The 18,962-nt window shown below is 41.0% G+C and overlaps 1 protein-coding gene and 1 pseudogene across 1 annotated transcript in view; one reads left to right on the top strand and one right to left on the bottom strand.

Annotated features, from left to right (window-relative positions):
* The first annotated feature begins 1,738 nt into the window (after positions 1-1,738).
* Positions 1,739-18,962, top strand: part of LOC124798905 — a 71,217-nt gene continuing 53,993 nt past the window's right edge. The window contains exon 1 of the mRNA XM_047262435.1: positions 1,739-1,828. Within this exon, the coding sequence (XP_047118391.1) occupies positions 1,739-1,828 (90 nt within the window). The remainder of the gene's footprint in view (positions 1,829-18,962) is intronic.
* On the bottom strand, positions 12,982-13,099 carry LOC124799626 (annotated as a pseudogene).

The raw sequence follows: 18,962 nt of genomic DNA, 5'->3' as shown, positions 1-18,962 counted from the left end.
CTATTTCCTCAACTTCAGGAAGATTCAAATCACTTCATCTTCATGCAAGATGGCGCCCCACCACACTTCTCTGAACCTGTACGACGGTACCTAAATAACACCATTCCAGGACGGTGGATTGGAAGAGCAGGAGCACAAGATCAATGTCATCGTCTGTGGCCTCCCAGGTCACCAGACCTTACTCCCTGCGATTTTTATTTGTGGGGGTACATAAAGGACTGTGTTTATGTCCCACCTATGCCCGCTACTCTTCAAGAGGTACGACATCGAATTGTTGCGGCCGTGAATTCGGTAACTAAAGACCAGTTGCGTCGTGTGTGGCAAGAAATGAGATACCGGTTTGATATTTGTCGTGTAACAAATGGTGCTCATATTGAGGTACAGTTTTGATATTTGTTGTGTAACATTTGGTACTCATATTGAGTGAAGGACCGTTGGAATTGTGTTTCTATCATTTGTAGTTTTTGAGAAATAAATGTTTGAAATCTGCTCTTTCTTTTTGAAACGCCCTGTATTAAAACTGCACAGCAGTAATTATGAAAAATAACATTAGTCAGTTAACGTCAATTATTTTCCACTCTAATTACACAGTCAAAGGAGGAATGTATAATTTGCTACTTAATCAAATTGCCCCTGATTCGTGATTGCAATGGCCGACAACAAATGACATTGGTCAGGTACAATCTCGCTGCATTTGTGAAACGAATTTCCTCTTGTTAGTTAGTAACATGTTCTATAAATTATTTCAGTGGTTCTTTGATCGGAATGATGACGAAAGAATCAGTTTATAGAATGTATGTACATGATTAAAGTTAATATTATTGAACACATTATTATTTTTAGTCTTACTCATACAGCTATGCAGTATTCTTTGTTTCTACCTGGTTTTAAGTAAAAAAATCAGCAATGAAATAGGAAGACTTGTCTGGGAGAAATGATTGTAAATTGGATTTAAAACTTGCTTCGTTACCTTGTAGATATTTTACGTAATTGGGCAAACAGTCAAAAATTTTTGTTGTTGCATATTGAACTTTCTGAGCCACTGACAGCTTTAACAGCCTGTAACAAAGTCATTTTTCCCTCTAGTGTTGTAGGTATGTACATCACTCGTCTTCTCAAATTGTGATAGACTATTTATATGTAATTTCACGAGGGAATGTGTGAATTGTTACGGCGCAAATAAAATGTCTACCTCCTTAAAGAAATACCTACATGATGACTGTGGGTGACCATTACACATTATTCTTGCTGCTCTCTTTTCTGCAACTTTCAAATATTGACACAAATTTGCTATTGAATACATTGAATTTGACTTTAGTACCTCTTCCTAGATATATCTAATCTTCTGGCGTGCTCTTGAAACATTTTTTTGTGTTCTCATTAATAAGCCTCACTGCTTTGTATTAACCTGCCTTAGGATCGTAAGGAGCCATACTGTTTATTGAACATTCCGCTGGTGTACTGTGGAACAAAGATCTACAAAATGCCGTAAAATAGTGTACTGTAGGCGAGTGAAATTACATCGGATGTGGGTATCCGTTAGTGTAAATAACATGACGAGCCTAGCCTGCGGAACACGAGAAGGGCGCCCAGAATGTCGGTTGGAGGTCGCGTGACCAGCCTCCTCGGGCCGGGCATGGCCGTGAGAGCGACGTGACGTCGACAGGCGCACATCGCTCAGCGCCGTAATTGAATCGCCTGCCGGCAGATAGCATCACAGCCGCTCCTCTTTCTCTTAATGAAATCGCAGGCGCCCACCGCGGCACATTTTCGGCTCTCTTCCAGCTGCCGCTGTCCCGCGGGGGAATTTGTCGATACGCTATATGAGGTAAGTGCTCCTGCAGATGTTTTCAAGTATACTCTTCACAGGCCACTAGATGGTTTCTTTTCTACTTATAGTCTTTGACAGTTGAAGCTTGCACGTTATGTGCTTTTTTTCAGAACTGGTATGTCTGCTGGTAAATAACCAGATATGTTCCTATATGTTGCTCCCATTGTTGGAAAAAAACACAGGACTTTGAATGTCACCGCCACACCTTCAACATGCAGTACAGAGGCATCATTGTCAGTGTACACTAGAGATGGGCAAACTGAAACACTTAACTGTTTCGAAACAAATGAAACAGTTTACTGTAATGTTTCGATACGCTGTTTCGAAACAGTGAAACACTTTGTGTTTTGTAATCTAATAAACCTACACATTTTATCATCTTGAATGCCTACTGTATAAGTATGTCCATATAAACACAAATGAGGTGCGAGAGCGCTAATCGTTTCGCAGAAAGTACGAAACTATCACTTGGGCGTCTTGGCAGTTTCGTATTTCCTGCAGTAAATGCGCTGCTTTTGTGTTGTGTGGCTTAAATACTTTTCAATTGGCTGAGGACAGCCATAGCTGAAGACAGAAGAACCACCGCGAACGGAACTGGAGGTAGGAGCAAACTGCAGAAACAACGGATATGCTACCGGGATTCCCACATTCCGTTAGTATGGGTAATATACGCATCCTGCTAATTTCCATGTACACAAAGGGAATCATTGTGGATAATAGGCACAGTGACTATAGACTAACAAAAAACGCTAAATAATTCGAATAAATAAAAAAATATAACAGAAAAAATTTTTGTCTTTCAAGGTGTTTCGAACCGTTACTATAAAGTCACCATGTTTCCCAGCCCTTCCCGTTCACCACTACACTAGCAGTGATATGTCAAACAGATTTCTTGCAATTATACCTAGATCAAATTTATGTATATGTCTAATAACTGTCACTCTACGCCTTCTTTTATTCAAAATGTTGTAGGCTTACTTGCGTTTCTTAATATGATTACTGTACATGAAAAGAGAAGCGTATGTTATGAAAAAAAAGTGTAATTTAATCGAATGATTTTCACATATTTATTATTTTGAATGTGAATAGTATGCGTTGTTTTATTGTTTGGTTAGTGTTTATAAAGCAGATGTTACGCCATTTCGTAATAGGACAGTCAGCTAGAAACGAAGCTTTATTTTCGGATATCTTAAGCTTCAGTCTATTGCTTGTCAAAAATATTTCGCCACTCTTGAAAGTGTTTCATTAAGTGTTATGTTGTGTTTCAGTACACAGAGCGGAATGAAACATCACTGTTTCGATACAGTTAGTCCGTTCCAAGCGCAGGAGGACTGAAACAGCCTTATTTTGAAGCAACGATACAGTTTCTGTGTCTGGCTCGAGATCGAATCTGGTGTGGTTATCTGAGACAGCGGCGGAATGAAACGCCACTGTTTCGAAACAGTGAACCACAGCCGTTCCGAAACACTGAAACAATTCCACGTATCGATACACTGTATCGAAACATAGAAACAGTGGCCAAGTCTAGTGTACACATACCCCAAGATAGTTAGGCAGCTCTCCACCAGTGATATCCGCAAACTAGATTCCAATAACCCCATTGCCCCCACCTGCACACACTCCATATCCCAACGCAATTTCAACCAACTCCGTCTCCAAGACAATGAGATTCGCCCAAATATTATCCGTCGTACCAATGTTAACTCTTTCCCACCTATCCCACTCCAAAACAGGACTCCCCTAGTATTTTCCTTCTATATCCATCCACTATCCCTTTCCCTGTTCCATTTTCGTATTCAACTGTACTTTTCCCGATATGTGGCCACGTTGCCAGATTTCTGTGCAGAGTTCAATCACTGATTGAAAGTTGTCTGTCATATTCACAGCTTTCAGCAATCTTTTACGATAGTAACGTTCTGTGCTGGTTTTACTTTTGCGTTTCCTTAAATCGGTGATACGTTGCAAAGACATTCTATTCTGTACCGAACAGTCGATCTTTGAAGGCATGATTGTGTTTGACTACGCCAAGTAATTGGCCAATAGTTACTCTTTGAGGGGATCAGTTCCGGCAAGCGAGATTCTAATGTCCCACGTGGCTGGTAAAGAAATTTTGCGTTTGACGGATAGTGCTACCCTGTAGCTGGTGCTCGAGAGATGCAGGTGTGTTAAGGCAGAGTAAGATTTTTGCAGAACTGAAATAAGTCTGCGTACTTTAGCCAGTATACCGTAAATAAGGCCTATTTTCTGATTCATTTTGTCGTGGCGATATTTACCGTATTTCAGGACGTGAGCACTTTCTACGTTGAGACAATAAGTTCTTGCCTTGGTGAGATGCGTGTACTTCGAAGCAAGGTACAGAATTGGGTTCGTATTTATCCATCCGAATATTAGGGCACTTGAATTTATTACATTCCCATTCAGGGAGCAATTTCATTACTTTCTGATGAATATCGAATTCCTGTGACTGAATCTTCGCCTGCATGATTTCTGGTACCATATGTTTGGCGCACGGATGTTGTGTGCATCAGGGGACTTAATCCGTTCTTTAAGTACAGTTGTCAACAACAGTTTGGACATGTTTACAGCCGAACTGTACTTTGCAACCACCATTACACTGTTTCATGTAATGGTCATTCTGCCTTCAGCAGAGGTAGTAGTTCACCTTGTAATGGATCTTTTTTTGCGAAACCATTACCACCCGCCAACCCTATTTTTCGTTACCGTAGATTAATGAAGATTTTTCTACGTAACGTCTCATATTTTTGTTTCATTTTTATATCTATGTACGTCGATATTTTGAGATGTTGAAATCGATGTAATGTCTAGTGTGAATATCTTTGTACTTATTGTTATCTTTGATGCTGACTTGTGTCTTTTGGCGCGGAATCGTACAGAGTAGACAAGTTTTTATGTTGAATGTGAACAGGCTTGACTTTGTGTTGGGAATGTACAGATGAGTCTGAGTTGTGGACAATGAAAAATGTTGTGAGTTTTATTAAGAGCAGTAACGGCTGCGAAATTGTATGATGAAGTAATGTTTTGAACATGCGAAGGTATAAAAAGTTTAATAAATGTGAATTCTTGTGAAAAGTGAGTGTCAAAAAGCATTTTCAAGTGACCAGTGTTTAAAAAAAGTATGAAGTACATTGCAATGAAAAACACACTTCATCAAATTAATCCCGAAAGACTGTCTTCGTAAGTTCTTCAAGTCGGCGTAATTAACATCCTAGTGCCTTTCACACCAACAGCGACAGTCATGCTACCTAGACAACGCTTTTAATTACGAGCCAAAGCCAGAGCGAGATCGTCGTTGGATTGCAAATACAAGATAAGTGATGTTATTGTTAATATTCTTCAGTGACTGTAATCAATTGATGTAGCAATACTGACACATTAACGACCTTTTAGTTGCGCAATAAAAAGATTATACTTTGAGTGCGCGGTGTGATAATTTTTGAACTAATTAACTGCTAGTGGAGGTACGTTATAACCTGTATTATCATTGCGACCAGTATACATGCATTTAAAAAACAACATTGGGCAATATGCTTTATCTATTTTCTGTGCGTAACACTTGTCCTTGCTTTGTGTCGAGAACGAGAGAGCGGCCAGCACTCTGGTGCAACTTGACTTCCTACAAATGTTCGCTGCTCATTTCCTGTTCGTTTTGTTTGTCTTTGTAGTTAGTCCTTTGACTGTGACGCTGCTAGTAGTGGTTCTGGCTCATATTGCACGTAAATATCGGAATAGATTTTTGTGATACCATTGATTTCAAGTGCAAGAGCTGGTGTTGGCTGCCTAGATGCAGGGACAATGACGTCACAATCCAGGATTGCAGTAACCCCACCCACTTATTAATGACGTCGTCATCACTGTCATCATAATAATGTGAGAAGCATACCTTTTATCTTCCTCTCCCACTCTCTTCCCTCTTCACCTCCCTCCCATATACAGACGACCTCTGCATACTATTTTAGTTTGTAATAAAAGGAGGCAGCCAATGAGAACGTACCTGTAAAATCATGTCATCTTCTTTAGAAATTATTAAAAATGGCGCCAAGATACACAGTATTTCCGAAAAAATTACGTACGGTTCGTACGATTTCTACATCTACATCTACGTCCATACTCCGCAAGCCACCTGACGGTGTGTGGCGGAGGGTACCTTCAGTACCTCTATCGGTTCTCCCTTCTATTCCAGTCTCGTATTGTTCGTGGAAAGAAGGACTGTCGGTATGCCTCTGTGTGGGCTCTAATCTCTCTGGTTTTATCCTCATGGTCTCTTCGCGAGATATACGTAGGAGGGAGCAATATACTGCTTGACTCTTCGGTGAAGGTATGTTCTCGAAACTTCAATAAAAGCCCGTACCGAGCTACTGAGCGTCTCTCCTGCAGAGTCTTCCACTGGAGTTTATCTATCATCTCCGTAACGCTTTCGCGATTACTAAATGATCCTGTAACGAAGCGCGCTGCTCTCCGTTGGATCTTCTCTATCTCTTCTATCAACCCCATCTGGTACGGATCCCACACTGCTGAGCAGTATTCAAGCAGTGGGCGAACAAGCGTACTGTAACCTACTTCCTTTGTTTTCGGATTGCATTTCCTTAGGATTCTTCCAATGAATCTCAGTCTGGCATCTGCTTTACCGACGATCAACATTATATGATCATTCCATTTTAAATCACTCCTAATGCGTACTCCCAGATAATTTATGGTATTAACTGCTTCCAGTTGCTGACCTGCTATTTTGTAGCTAAATGATAAAGGATCTATCTTTCTGTATATTCGCAGCACATTACACTTGTCTACATTGAGATTCAATTGCCATGCCCTGCACCATGCGTCAATTCGCTGCAGATCCTCCTGCATTTCAATACAATTTTCCATTGTTACAACCTCTCGGTACACCACAGCATCATCTGCAAAAAGCCTCAGTGAACTTCCGATGTTATCCACCAGGTCATTTATGTATATTGTGAATAGCAACGGTCCTATGACACTCCCCTGCGGCACACCTGAAATCACTCTTACTTCGGAAGACTTCTCTCCATTGAGAATAACATGCTGCGTCCTGTTATCTAGGAACTCCTCAATCCAATCACACAATTGGTCTGATAGTCCATATAGTCGGTTCTCCCTTCTATTCCAGTCTCGTATTGTTCGTGGAAAGAAGGACTGTCGGTATGTTCAAAAATATTTACTTAAATTGCGTCATCCATCCCTCTCCGCTCCCCCCCCCCCCCCCATTTTTCTTTCTCTCTGTCTCTCTTTCTCTTCCTCTCTCTGTCTCTGTCTCTCTGTCTCTCTCTCTCTCTCTCTCTCTCTCTCTTTCTCTCCTTGTCTGCCTCATCATCAAATTTCATCTCACATTTGTGGCACACACTACAAAAAATCAGCATTCATTACAAGAACAGCAATAAATGCTATCTATTTAAAAATACAGATTCAGTTAAAACACAGGCACATATAAGCTTCAAGACAATAATTTTTTATCTAAAGAGAACAACTACCTGAATTAAGACACTGTAACATTACAGGAGTAGCTGGTTAAATTCAAACTGAAAAGTAAATATCAAGAGCAGCAAATTCTGAAAAATATAGTAGTTAATCTAGGAAAGATCAAACAGGAATTAATAACAAATACTCTGAATGAGGAAGGAAATTTGGAGAAGAGGCATCAAATCTTGAGCACAGTAACTAGTTTTAAATAAAGCATCAAATCTCGAGGGCAGTAAATACTTTAAAGAAGGCATCAAATCTCGAAAAGAGTGAATATTTTAAATAAGGCATCGAATCTCGAGATCATGACATTTCGTAAAATCTATCATTAAATTCCCAGGGCAATTCCAGAAGTGGACGAGCCTAAACAACATAGACTGTAACGTCGCTGTGAACCGGAACACCTCACAATAGGCCGCCTGAGCAACTGAGATTAGCTGCATCTAAGACACGCATAAAATTCGATTTTAAGGCAAGACATGCCCTCGATCATGCAGCACCATATGTCAACTTCTTTTTCTGACATGTTAGGCCGTCCGCGGTGGCCGAGCGATTCTAGGCGCTTCAGTCAGGAACCGCGAGACTGCTACGGTCGCAGGTTCCAATCCTGCCTCGGGCATGGATGTGTGTGATGCCCTTATGTTAGTTGGGTTTAAATAGTTCTAAGTTCTAGCGGACTGATGACCTCAGATGTTAAGTCCCATAGTGCTCAGAGCCATTTGAACCATTTTTCTGACAGTTTAGGTAAAGGAATATATCCCTCCCGATGTGAATACGATAAAAGGGAACTGGCATGTGTACATTCACACGTAGAACACTTTCTGTATGCAAGGCAAGTAACTGCGACAGATTATTACGCAGTAAACAGTTCCTTCACTAGCAGTACAGGTAAGTTGTGAAATTCAAATACTAGGTGTGAAGGCCGTCAGTAATACACTTTAAATTTATAAACCATCAAATATAATACTTACACTGAAGAGCCAAAGAAACGACTACACCTGCCTAATATCGTGTAGGGGCCCCGCGACCACACAGATGTGCTGCAACACGACGTGGCACGGGTTCGACTAATGTCTGAAATAGTGCTGGTGGGAACTGATACCGTGAACCCTGCACGGCTGTCCATAAATTCATAACAGTAAGACGGGGTGGAGATCTCTTCTGAACAGCACTTTGCAAGGCATTCCACATATGTTCAATAATGTTCAGGTCTGGGGAGTTTGGTGGCCAGCAGAAGCGATCCTAGATCCACTCTGCAGCAATTCTGGAAGTGTGAAGTGTCGCATTGTCCTGCTCGAATTACCGAACTCCCTCGGAATGCATGACGTACATGAATGGATGCAGGTGATCCGACAGGATGCTTAAGTACGCATCACCTGTCACAGTCGTATCTAGATGCATCAGGGGTCCCGTATCACTCCAACTGCACACGCCCCACACCGTTACAGAACATCCACCACCTTGAACAGTCCCCTGCTGACATGCAGGGTCCAGAGATTCTTGAGATTGTCTGCATACCCGTACACGTCCATCCACTCAATACAACTTGAAACGAAACTCGTCCGACCAGGCAACATATTTCCAGTCATCAACAGTCCAATGGAGCTGTTGACGGGCCCAGGCGAGGCGTAAAGCTTCGTGTTGTGCAATCATCACGGATACACGAGTGGGCCTTCGGCCCCGAAAGACCATATAGGTTGTGTTTCATTGAATGGTTCGCACGCTGACACTTGTTGATGGCCCAGCATTGAAATCTGCTGCAATATGAGGGAGGGCTGCACTTCTGTCACGTTGAACAATTCTCCTCAGCGTTGTTATTCCTGTTCTTGCAGGATACTTTTCCGGCTGATCGTACGGGAAAATCCCCACTTCATCGCTACCTCGGAGATGCTGTGTCCCATTGCTTGTGCGGCGACTATAACAACATGTTCAAACTCTCTTAAATCTTGATAACGTGCCATACTAGCAGCAGTAACCGATCTATCAACTGCACCAGACACTTTTTGTCTTATACAGGGGTTGCTGCCCGCAGTTCCGTCATATGTCTGTTTACATACCTCTGTATTTGAATACGCATGCTTATACCAGTTTCTTTGGCGCTTCAATGTATATTACGACGGTACTGGTCACCACCTACTGTTGTTAAATAGTTAGGTTCCAGCCCCCACGTGCCATGGCACGAATACTCAGCTAATTGAGCGGCCCAGAGATGTGGCTGGTCTCAATGTTTGGCTTCGGTTTTCGTCATAGGGTGCCAGCTCACACCTGTCTTAAACTCAATTTTTAAGCTGAAATAAAATGTAAGGAAACAATGCAGGCGGGTATTGCGGTGAAAATTAAAAGTATTGAGTCACTCACGTTGATTTATAATTTTAACAAGTAGTTTATTTCTATTTTTCCACGGAAGTTTTCAAAATATTCACTAAACACATAAAACGCAGTCTGAGGGGCCTTTACGTGAGGGTGGCCGTTAACAACTGAGGCTACAACAGTTCACTATAAAATTCACATGTCGCGATCACGACACTCGGCAGTCTGTTCACAGTTCACAAAATACACTGTTGTCTGCTGTCCTAATCCACTATACTGCGCTCAACTTGATCGTTTTCGAAAGTCGCTACACGTATACCCTCGAAACGATTCCCTAACTGATAATAATGTTTCCCAAAAGTTACGAAAATTCTAAAACCAAACATAAAACATATATGATACATTGAAAAAATATGGAACTTTTCTGGGAAATGAGTCCAATTTTTTGTATTTGTGACCGTTTTTCTCAGAAATAATGTTCTTGTGGCGCGAATTTGCTTTTCCACGATTTTTTATACTAAATATAAATAAGCAAATAAAAATACATACTTAATTACTCATCTGCCTCTTTAAACCTTAGAATGGTACCTCTGGTTTCGTCACTTTAAATTTAGTTATTACCAAAAACACAGCTTATCTCTGTCGAATCCCATATTCCGACCTCTCATTGAGAAATGGTACAGATTCTCCTAAATCGGCTATGATTTCTCGATTCAGCTCTACTAGCTGCATCCGTAGACACTTTTTTCATATTACTCGGCCAAAGCATTACCGAAATATTAGCTTTTGAACTTTCATGAATTTATAGTTTTTAAGACTGCAATAACATTTAAACTATTATATATTTTTGTGGCGCGTCTAGGTAATTTAGCTCTATACATTCTTCTGTCCATGAGTGCCAACTCGCACCTGCGTGACACTGTTAGTTTTATTTTTATCAATTTTCCCCTGGAATACAAATTCCTCTAAGGGCGAAAAAACGACCATATGCGCCCGTGCCAAGCGCTCTGGTTTTTTCCATGGCCGCGTAAACGCTAGCCAAGGACCGAGCGAGGTGGCGCAATGGCTAGCACACTGGACTCGCATTCGGGAGGAAGACGGTCCAATCCCGCGTCCGGCCATCCTGATTTAGGTTTTCCGTGATTTCCCTAAATCGCTCCAGGCAAATGCTGGGATGGTTCCTTTAAAAGGGCACGGCTGACTTCCGTCCTCGTCCTTCCCTAATCCTATGAGCCCGATGACCTCGCTGTCTGGTCTCCTCCCCCGAACAACCCAACCCAACCCAACCCACTCGCCACGGCCCCGTAGCAAGCACCAGCCATGTGCTCTGCGGCGGGAAACTGCCGCTCTAACCTCCCCCTACAGCTTGTACGCTCACAGTATCAAGATGAAGGTATCAAATAAAAAACAAATAAACATACAGAAGGACTTTCCGAGTAGGAGACTGGGTATAGCCAAAACGAGACGACAGGTTACTGTCGCAATAGTGACAGTTTGGTGCCAGAAAAGTTCATACAGCAAAGGCGATAAGTTGGCAACTATGCTCTAGGGAAATAAACATCCGGAGGTGCCCAGGCCGGACTGCACGACATGAAAGCTACACAAGGAAGGACACCACATGACAGATGAATTCTAGCGAATCGGTCCTAAACTTGCTCACCCTGTGTCTTTCCTGGAGACTCGTAGAAGGGTGCTTCCGGCTTGAAGATGTCAACCACTATAGTTCCTGGAACTGGAGCCACACAGCGGAATGCGCCCCTAAAGCAGCAATAGTCCGCCTGCTGCCATTTGTCGTCTCCTGTTTCGGTGCGGTTGTACCGGACTGATCCTTTAACTTGCTGTCTTCCGCCAAACAGTCCTCTGCATGCCTGATGGACCAGCTCAGTGGTGAACTAGGGATCCAAGAATGGTCAACACGACTCCGCAACACGTGTCAGACTCAGCTCACCTGGAGCCGCTTGCTTCCTGCTGCCACCACCACCGTCCTTCCAGTCAAATTTCGAGAGACCCCAGCAGGGCCCCAGTTCACCATAAGTACATGCTCGCCCTCTGGCCCAGTCGCAAGCCAGAGGTGCCCTATCGACTCGTAGCACTGCTCCGGTAAACTGTATAAAATATGAATACTATACTCTTAATATAAGAATTAACCGGTTTGTCGTACTGAAATAGAAACATTTCAGTTTCATAAATACCCATCTCTACATATAAAAGGCAACGTCCCAACTGATTGACTCATCATCGATCAGCCCAAACCACTAAGAATAGAAACTTGAAATTTGCAGAGGGTGTGGATCTTAAACTGCAGGGGTCGTTTAAGGAGGGTTTCTTTGAAATAAGAGAAGAAACATATTTTGACAATATATCACTATAAGACAACCTACGAAAATAGGTATTTTGTTTCTCGATTAGAAATAAAGAACTATTTGTTTAAACATTCTTGCACATTTAAAGCCTATTTCTCTGGCGGTGGAATAGTTTGTGAAAGATTTTTGGGAACTAAATCATTATTAATGAACTGCTAAAGTGTTTTAATGCTACGTCTATGAATATTGGTATTTGGCTTCTTGATTAGAAATAAAAAAATACGTGTTTCAGTGGTTTTGGAAATTCAGTCGTTAAGGGCGTGATATAAGGGATGAAATGTTTTATGAAAATATATAATTATGAAAGTATTTTTAAAGCTATTTCTATTAAAATTTGAATTCGTCTTCTCACTTACAAATAAAAAATTAATGTTAAAAAAATACATGTTGCACTGTTTTCGGAAATTCAACATCTATGGGGGTGAAATAGGGGACGGAAGTTTTTATGGAAATTTTTCTGCACGCAAACATGTTTGAAGTTAAATGTATGAAAATTTGCATTTGGCTTCTTTGCTGGAAATAAAGAAGTATGGATTTCATTGTTCTTGGAAATTCAGTACTTAATGGGGTGAAATAGGGGATGAAAGTCTTTTTGAAAATATGTTGTTGTTAACAGTTTTGAAGCTACGACTACGAAAATTGATATTTGGTTTCTGTCAGATATCAAAAGGAAATGTGTTTTTGGAAATTCAAACAATAAGGGGGTGAAGTAGTGGTTGAAAGTTTTTTCGAAAATTAATCATTATCAAAGAATTAAACTAAAACTAAACTCCTCCCGCACAGGCCATGAAACCCCAAAGGCCCAAAGGTACCAACTGACCGCCTTGACATCCTCAGTCCACAGGCGTTGCTGGATGCGGATATGGAGGGGCATGTGGTCAGCACACCGCTCTCGCGGCCGTAGGTCAGTTTCTGAGAGTGGAGCCGCTACTTCCCAATCAAGTAGCTCCTCAGTTTGCCTCACAAGGGGTGAGTGCTTGCCAACAGCGCTCGGCAGACCGGATGGTCACCCATTCAAGTGCTAGCCCAGCCCGACAACGCTTAACTTCAGTGAGCTGACGGGAACCGGTGTTACCACTGTGGTAAGGCCATTGGCTTATGAAAGAATCACTAAAGCTTTTTTAAAGCTATATCTATGAAGACTGACATTTGACTTGTCGCTTACAAATAAAAAAAGTTCGTGTTTCAACGTTTTTGAAAATTCAACCCCCAAGAAGATGAAATCGGGATGAGAATTTTTAAGAATGTGTTTCCCGGTTTTAAGGAAAAAGGTAAATCCGTGAAAAGTGGTACTTGACTTGTTGGTTGGATACAAAGAAATATGTGATAGAGGATGAAAGTTTCTATGGAAATATCACCACAAGAACGCAAAAGGCAAGATCAACAAAAACGTTGGACTCCAACTGCCAGAGTCGCTTTTTGGTCAGAACTACATTCGTAAACGATCATGCTTTAGAAGCCTCAATTAACGTAAAAAGTTTAGAAGAGGTTACAATTTGTGAACTAAATCAAGGAAAGCTATTTAACAGTTAATACTACAGTCTAACTTTGTCAGAATTGCACAGAAAAAGAAATGGTTCATTAACACATTACTTTTTCAGTAGGCCTAATCTATGTTTATGAAATTAGTTCTGATGTAACTACTATGCAAAAGCAAGCGAAGCAGTGGACACTAAGCTGGTCATTGATATAAAAAGGACGTATGACACTCTTGGAAGAGAAAAGATATGACAATTTCTCAACAGACTGAAACTGTCAAAATGAACGGAACTGGGAATCAGAAATTTGTATAACAAATCCCTCACTTGCGTCGTAATAGATGGAAAAAACCGGAATGGTTTAGAATAGAGGGGTTCTACAAGCAAGTGTGCTGTCTCCAGTAATCTTTAATATAGTTATAGACAACATCATAAAGAAAGTTCTTCAAATGCCAACAGCAGATGATATGAAAATCATGTCATATGCAGAGAAGCAGAAATTGGAAAAACGATCAAGTATCTCGCAGAGAGTAATTGAAGAAGCAGGCATGGAAGTAAGCTTAGCAAAACGTGAGGTAAAGGAAATCAGCAGGAAAAATTAACGATATGAAGGAGTTAGGTAGTAATGTAAAAATTATTCAAGAAGTAGTAGATGCTTTTAAATATCTAGGTAGTAAATTAACCAGCAAACGATATATCACGGATGAGATTTCGGAGAGGATAGAAAATTGCTCAGAGTTTTAATACTGTGTATCAGATACAATTATAAATTGGAAAATATCTTCCAAATCAAAGCCCTACATTACGTGACTATTCTGTAATTCGCACTTAAGTGCCTGGCAGAGGGTTCATCGAACCAGATGCAAGATATTTCTCTCCCGTTCCACTCTTGAAACCGTGTGGAAAAATGAATACTTAAATTCCTTCCTGCGAGCATTAACAAAACATTTTCGCATTCTGAGGCGAAATTTGATGATAATACTTACCAGTCTACCGTACTCTGAACTTTTTCGATGTCCTCCAACAGTCTTATCTCTTGTGGACCACACATTGCGCAGCAGCACTCGAGAATACGACGGAGAAGGGTAGTGCAGACAATCTCTTTCTCAGAAATGTTAATATATGCATTCATACCTAAAGCAATAAAGTGTTCAGGATCTTTAAAACAATTCCTCTTAAATGAATGTTTTATTTCCATAATCACTTCTAAAAAACATTTCTGTCACAACTAATACCACTTATTTTATATGTGAAAACTAGATACTCTTGCAAACGAACCATGGGGCTACAATAATCTACTTTTTGAGATCCTGTATTAAGGTTTCTTAAATTCCACTGCGCGATATTCTTTGAAGAGAAAATATTATTTTACACGCGGAGGGTTTCTATAAGATATATGCGAGAAAAAATTATGTCATACTATTTTCGAATTCAGCGATGACCATGTTGTTCACTCTTTTGCAGTAAATCGTGCACATGGCGCCGTTGTTCATAAAGTGAAGTCTACCGTCATTGATAGTCGAGAATCGTGATAGGAATATGTTTTGTAGTTGTTCAAGTGAACCAGCACAACTCCCAAAATTATAGACACATCTCACACTTAATGTTGGATGGTGCAGCCCTATTTCCAGTGCCAATAGTTCCTCACTATGTATTACGCTCCCAAAGTGCCTCAAGGTCAGTAATATGCAAGTATTTCCTTGTATTACAAGTAATTGGTAAGCAAACGTATGCGATGATTCCATTGGTGGTACGTAGCGCATGTCATACTTACATTTTGGATACATAAGGAAGAAAGCGATGAAAGATGTCAGGAGCTTTGATGATGACGATATCTCTGATGGTATAGCAACAAAACTACTGCAGTGAATCTTCTAACTTTTATAACGCAAGACGATGCTGAGTCAGAAAGTTCGGATAGGCAACAAATGAGTTTATTCAACATTAGTAACCAAGTGCTACCTTATTGGCATGCCATCATATTTTAGTTTCTCACATTCCCAAGGAACATGGTCTTGCAGGAATGCGAACTCCGAGATATGCGGAAACTCAACCTTGGGACGTGTTTTATATCTCTACAACAGGAAACAGATATAAATATTCAAGGAACTGTGCAACTATGCGCCGTGGTTAGCCACAGTTTTGCGGTAAAAGAGAATTATTTAACTACCGCCCTTTAAGGCGTGCCGAACAATCCAAGGTGTGCGCACCTTTGAAGTCGAAACACTCATCAGCTGCCGCCAGCCTGCTCCGCGATAAGGCAGCACCCAACTGGGATGCTACATTGCACGTTAAACTGTTATGCGTCCAGGTGCTGCAGTTACTTGAACTATTTCCTTAACAGATTTTGCAGGAGACCGCAATGTCAGAACTGACTCTCTGGTGCCTTTACCTTCCCTAACGGAATTTTCTCTACGCAACTCCAACTGAGTCTTTCAACAGTCATCTTCAACTTCATACAGCAATCGGATAGATTTTCTTTCATTCGATAGATTTTCTTTCATTATCATGCGACTTTCTGCACAAATAATTTCAGTCGCGAACATTAAGTGCATTTTCGTTATATTTCCGCATAGTTACAGATAAACACTGCCTCATATGTCACTGTTGTTCCCATGTTACAGCAAAAAACGAGTAAAAGATTGTCCTATCAAAAATTTTAAAATTGTAAAATTAATACGATATGTGTCCAGCTTTCACAACTTTTTATGTCCACCTTGCTACTCACGTCAAGGGTTTTTTGCTGCCCAGGTACCAATATTCCTTAAGTTCGTCTACTCCGTGAACCCAAATTCTGATACAAAGTTTCTCTCTGTTTTCATTTTTACTACTTCTAATTACTTCCGTCCTTCTTTGATTTGCTCTGAGTCCATAATATATATTCATTAGGTGTTCATTCCACTCAACATATCCAGTAATTGTTCTTCACTTTTGCTGAGGATAGCATTATCATCAGCGAATCTTATAATTGATATTCTCACACCCTGAATTTTAATCCCACTCTTGAAACTTTCTTTTATTGACGTCATTGCTTCTTCGACATATAGATTCAACAGTTGTGATGAAAGACTACATCCCTCTCTTACACCATTTTTAATCCGAGCGTTTCGTTCTTGGTCTTCCAGTCTTATCGTTCCCCTTGGTTTTGTACAAAATAAATATTACCCGTCTTACCCTGTAGCTTACCCCAACTTTTCTCAGAATTTCGAACGCCTTGCACCTTTAACACTGTCGAACGCCTGTTTTAGATCGACAAATCCTATGAATATGTCTTGAGTTCTCTTCAGTCTTCCTTCAGTTATCAACCGCCGCGTCGTAATTGACTCTTTGGTACCTTTACCTTACCTAAAGCCAAACTGCTCGTCATCGACCAGATCTTCAATTTTCTTTTCCATTCTTCTGTATATTATTCTTTTCACCAACCTGAATATATGAGATGTTAAGCTGATTGTGCGATAATAGTCTCACTTGCCGGCTCTTGTTATCTTTGAAACTGTCTGGATGATATTTTTCCGAGAGTATGATGGTATATAGCAAGTCTCAAACATTCTACACGCCAACGTGAATAGTCGTTTCGCTGCAACTACCCACAATGATTTTTAGAAATTTTGATGGAATGTCACCTAGGTCGCCGGCCGATGTGGCCGAGAGGTTCTAGGCCCTTCAGTCTGGAACAGCGAGACCGCTACGGTCGCTGGTTCGAATCCTGCCTCAGGCATGGATGTGTGTGATGTCCTTAGGTTAGCTAGGTTTCAGTCGTTCTAAGTTCTAGGAGACTGATGACCTCAGATGTAAAGTCCCATAGTGCTCAGAGCCATTTTTGTTATCTAGGCGCTGCAGTCATGGACTGTGCGGCTGGTCCCGGCGGAGGTTCGAGTCCTCCCTCGGGCATGGGTGTGTGTGTTTGTAGTTAGGATAATTTAGGTTAAGTAGTGTGTAAACTTAGGGACTGATAACCTTAGCAGTTAAGTCCCATAAGATTTCACACACATTTGAACATTTTGTTATCTAGGTCTTCTTGATCTTAAATCGTCCAAAACACTTTTAAATTGTGCATCTAATACTGGATCCCCTATCTCTTCCCTGTTGGTTGCTGTTCGTTCTTCTGTCATGTCACCTGTCAAGTTCTTCACCTCATAGATCCCTTGAATCTACTCCTTCCAATTCTCCGCTCTCTCTTCTGCATTCGACAGTATAATTGCCAATGCACTCTTAATGTCACCGTCCTTGCTTCTGATTTCAGCAAAGACTGGTTTGACTTTTCTGTATGATGAGTTAGCCCTTCAGACAATCATTCCTTTTTCGTTTATGCTAGAGACAGAAAATCCATGAAGTCAAAATCACAAACGAATTTTTTTTTATTTGAATCGATTACTAGAAGGTTTCTTATACGATCTTGTCGTCATGGGTTCTCAACCCCTAACATAGAAATAAATGTTACAACAGATTGTATATATCTTGGATGACAAAGTCAACAAACTTGATTTTTTTTTACGATTTCTCCACAATTTCTACTGTACTCAGGAGACAATGCTGTCAAATGTTTTCATATCCTTCTGCATTTAGCGTTTTCTTAAGTGCAATAATCGGTCCACTCCCTACCCACGAAAACGCCCCCATGTCGTAACACCATCGATACTTCACTGGCTGCAGTTAACATTCACACCCCAAATCACTCGTTCCCAGTCATCCACTGCCCAGTGGCACTGCTACATTGCTACTTGCACCATCTCAAGCGTCGCTTAGCACTGACTGCAGAAATGTGTAGAGCTGCTGGATCATTACACTCCATACTTTTTAACTGCCTATACACAGTCTTTGTGAAAAACTGGACTGCCGGTAGCACTTTGGAACTCACGAGTGATTGCTATTGCTGACTTCATCCGATGATTAACAACTACCCTCTGCAATGCTCGACAATCCTCGTCCGTCACTACATGAGGTCTGTTTGGTCCTGGTTTCGTTGCAACTGTTGTTGTTCCTTCATATTTCCACTTTACATATGCTACTCAGACGACATCCAATGACCAGACCAAGTTCGAAGTCACTGCTCTGTCTCAACCAAGCCCTTCTTCATGTACTGCTTCTGTACAACCAACACAATACACATCTCGCACCTCTGTTTTTACCAGAGATTGCACCATGGAAATTAAGACGCAGAGCTTCGAAACGTTTCAAAAAATGCATTTCATTCACAAATTTCTTTGGAGGACTGTGTAACGTGATGATGAAAAACTCGTGCTGGATTCGCTCATGTTGTTGTAAAGTATTTTGCAACACATTGTTTGTAATACATTTTCTTTTCCTCCTTGAAACGTTTCTGTTTATGCAGGTCGTTCACAGAGCTTCCTCCAGGCTTTCCTTTCCTACCACAGTTTGTCACATTATCTTTCATCTAGTCTCTCCGTCTGGTTTGTGGATTTCCAATTGGTCTTCGTCCAGATTCTGGGACTCTTCTTTAATGTGGCCAAGCTATTTAAT

Source organism: Schistocerca piceifrons, chromosome 5, assembly GCF_021461385.2.
Source record: "Schistocerca piceifrons isolate TAMUIC-IGC-003096 chromosome 5, iqSchPice1.1, whole genome shotgun sequence".
Lineage (NCBI taxonomy): Eukaryota > Metazoa > Arthropoda > Insecta > Orthoptera > Acrididae > Schistocerca > Schistocerca piceifrons.
Note: the sequence above shows the minus strand (reverse complement) of the source record. Positions and strands in the feature narration are given on the sequence as shown.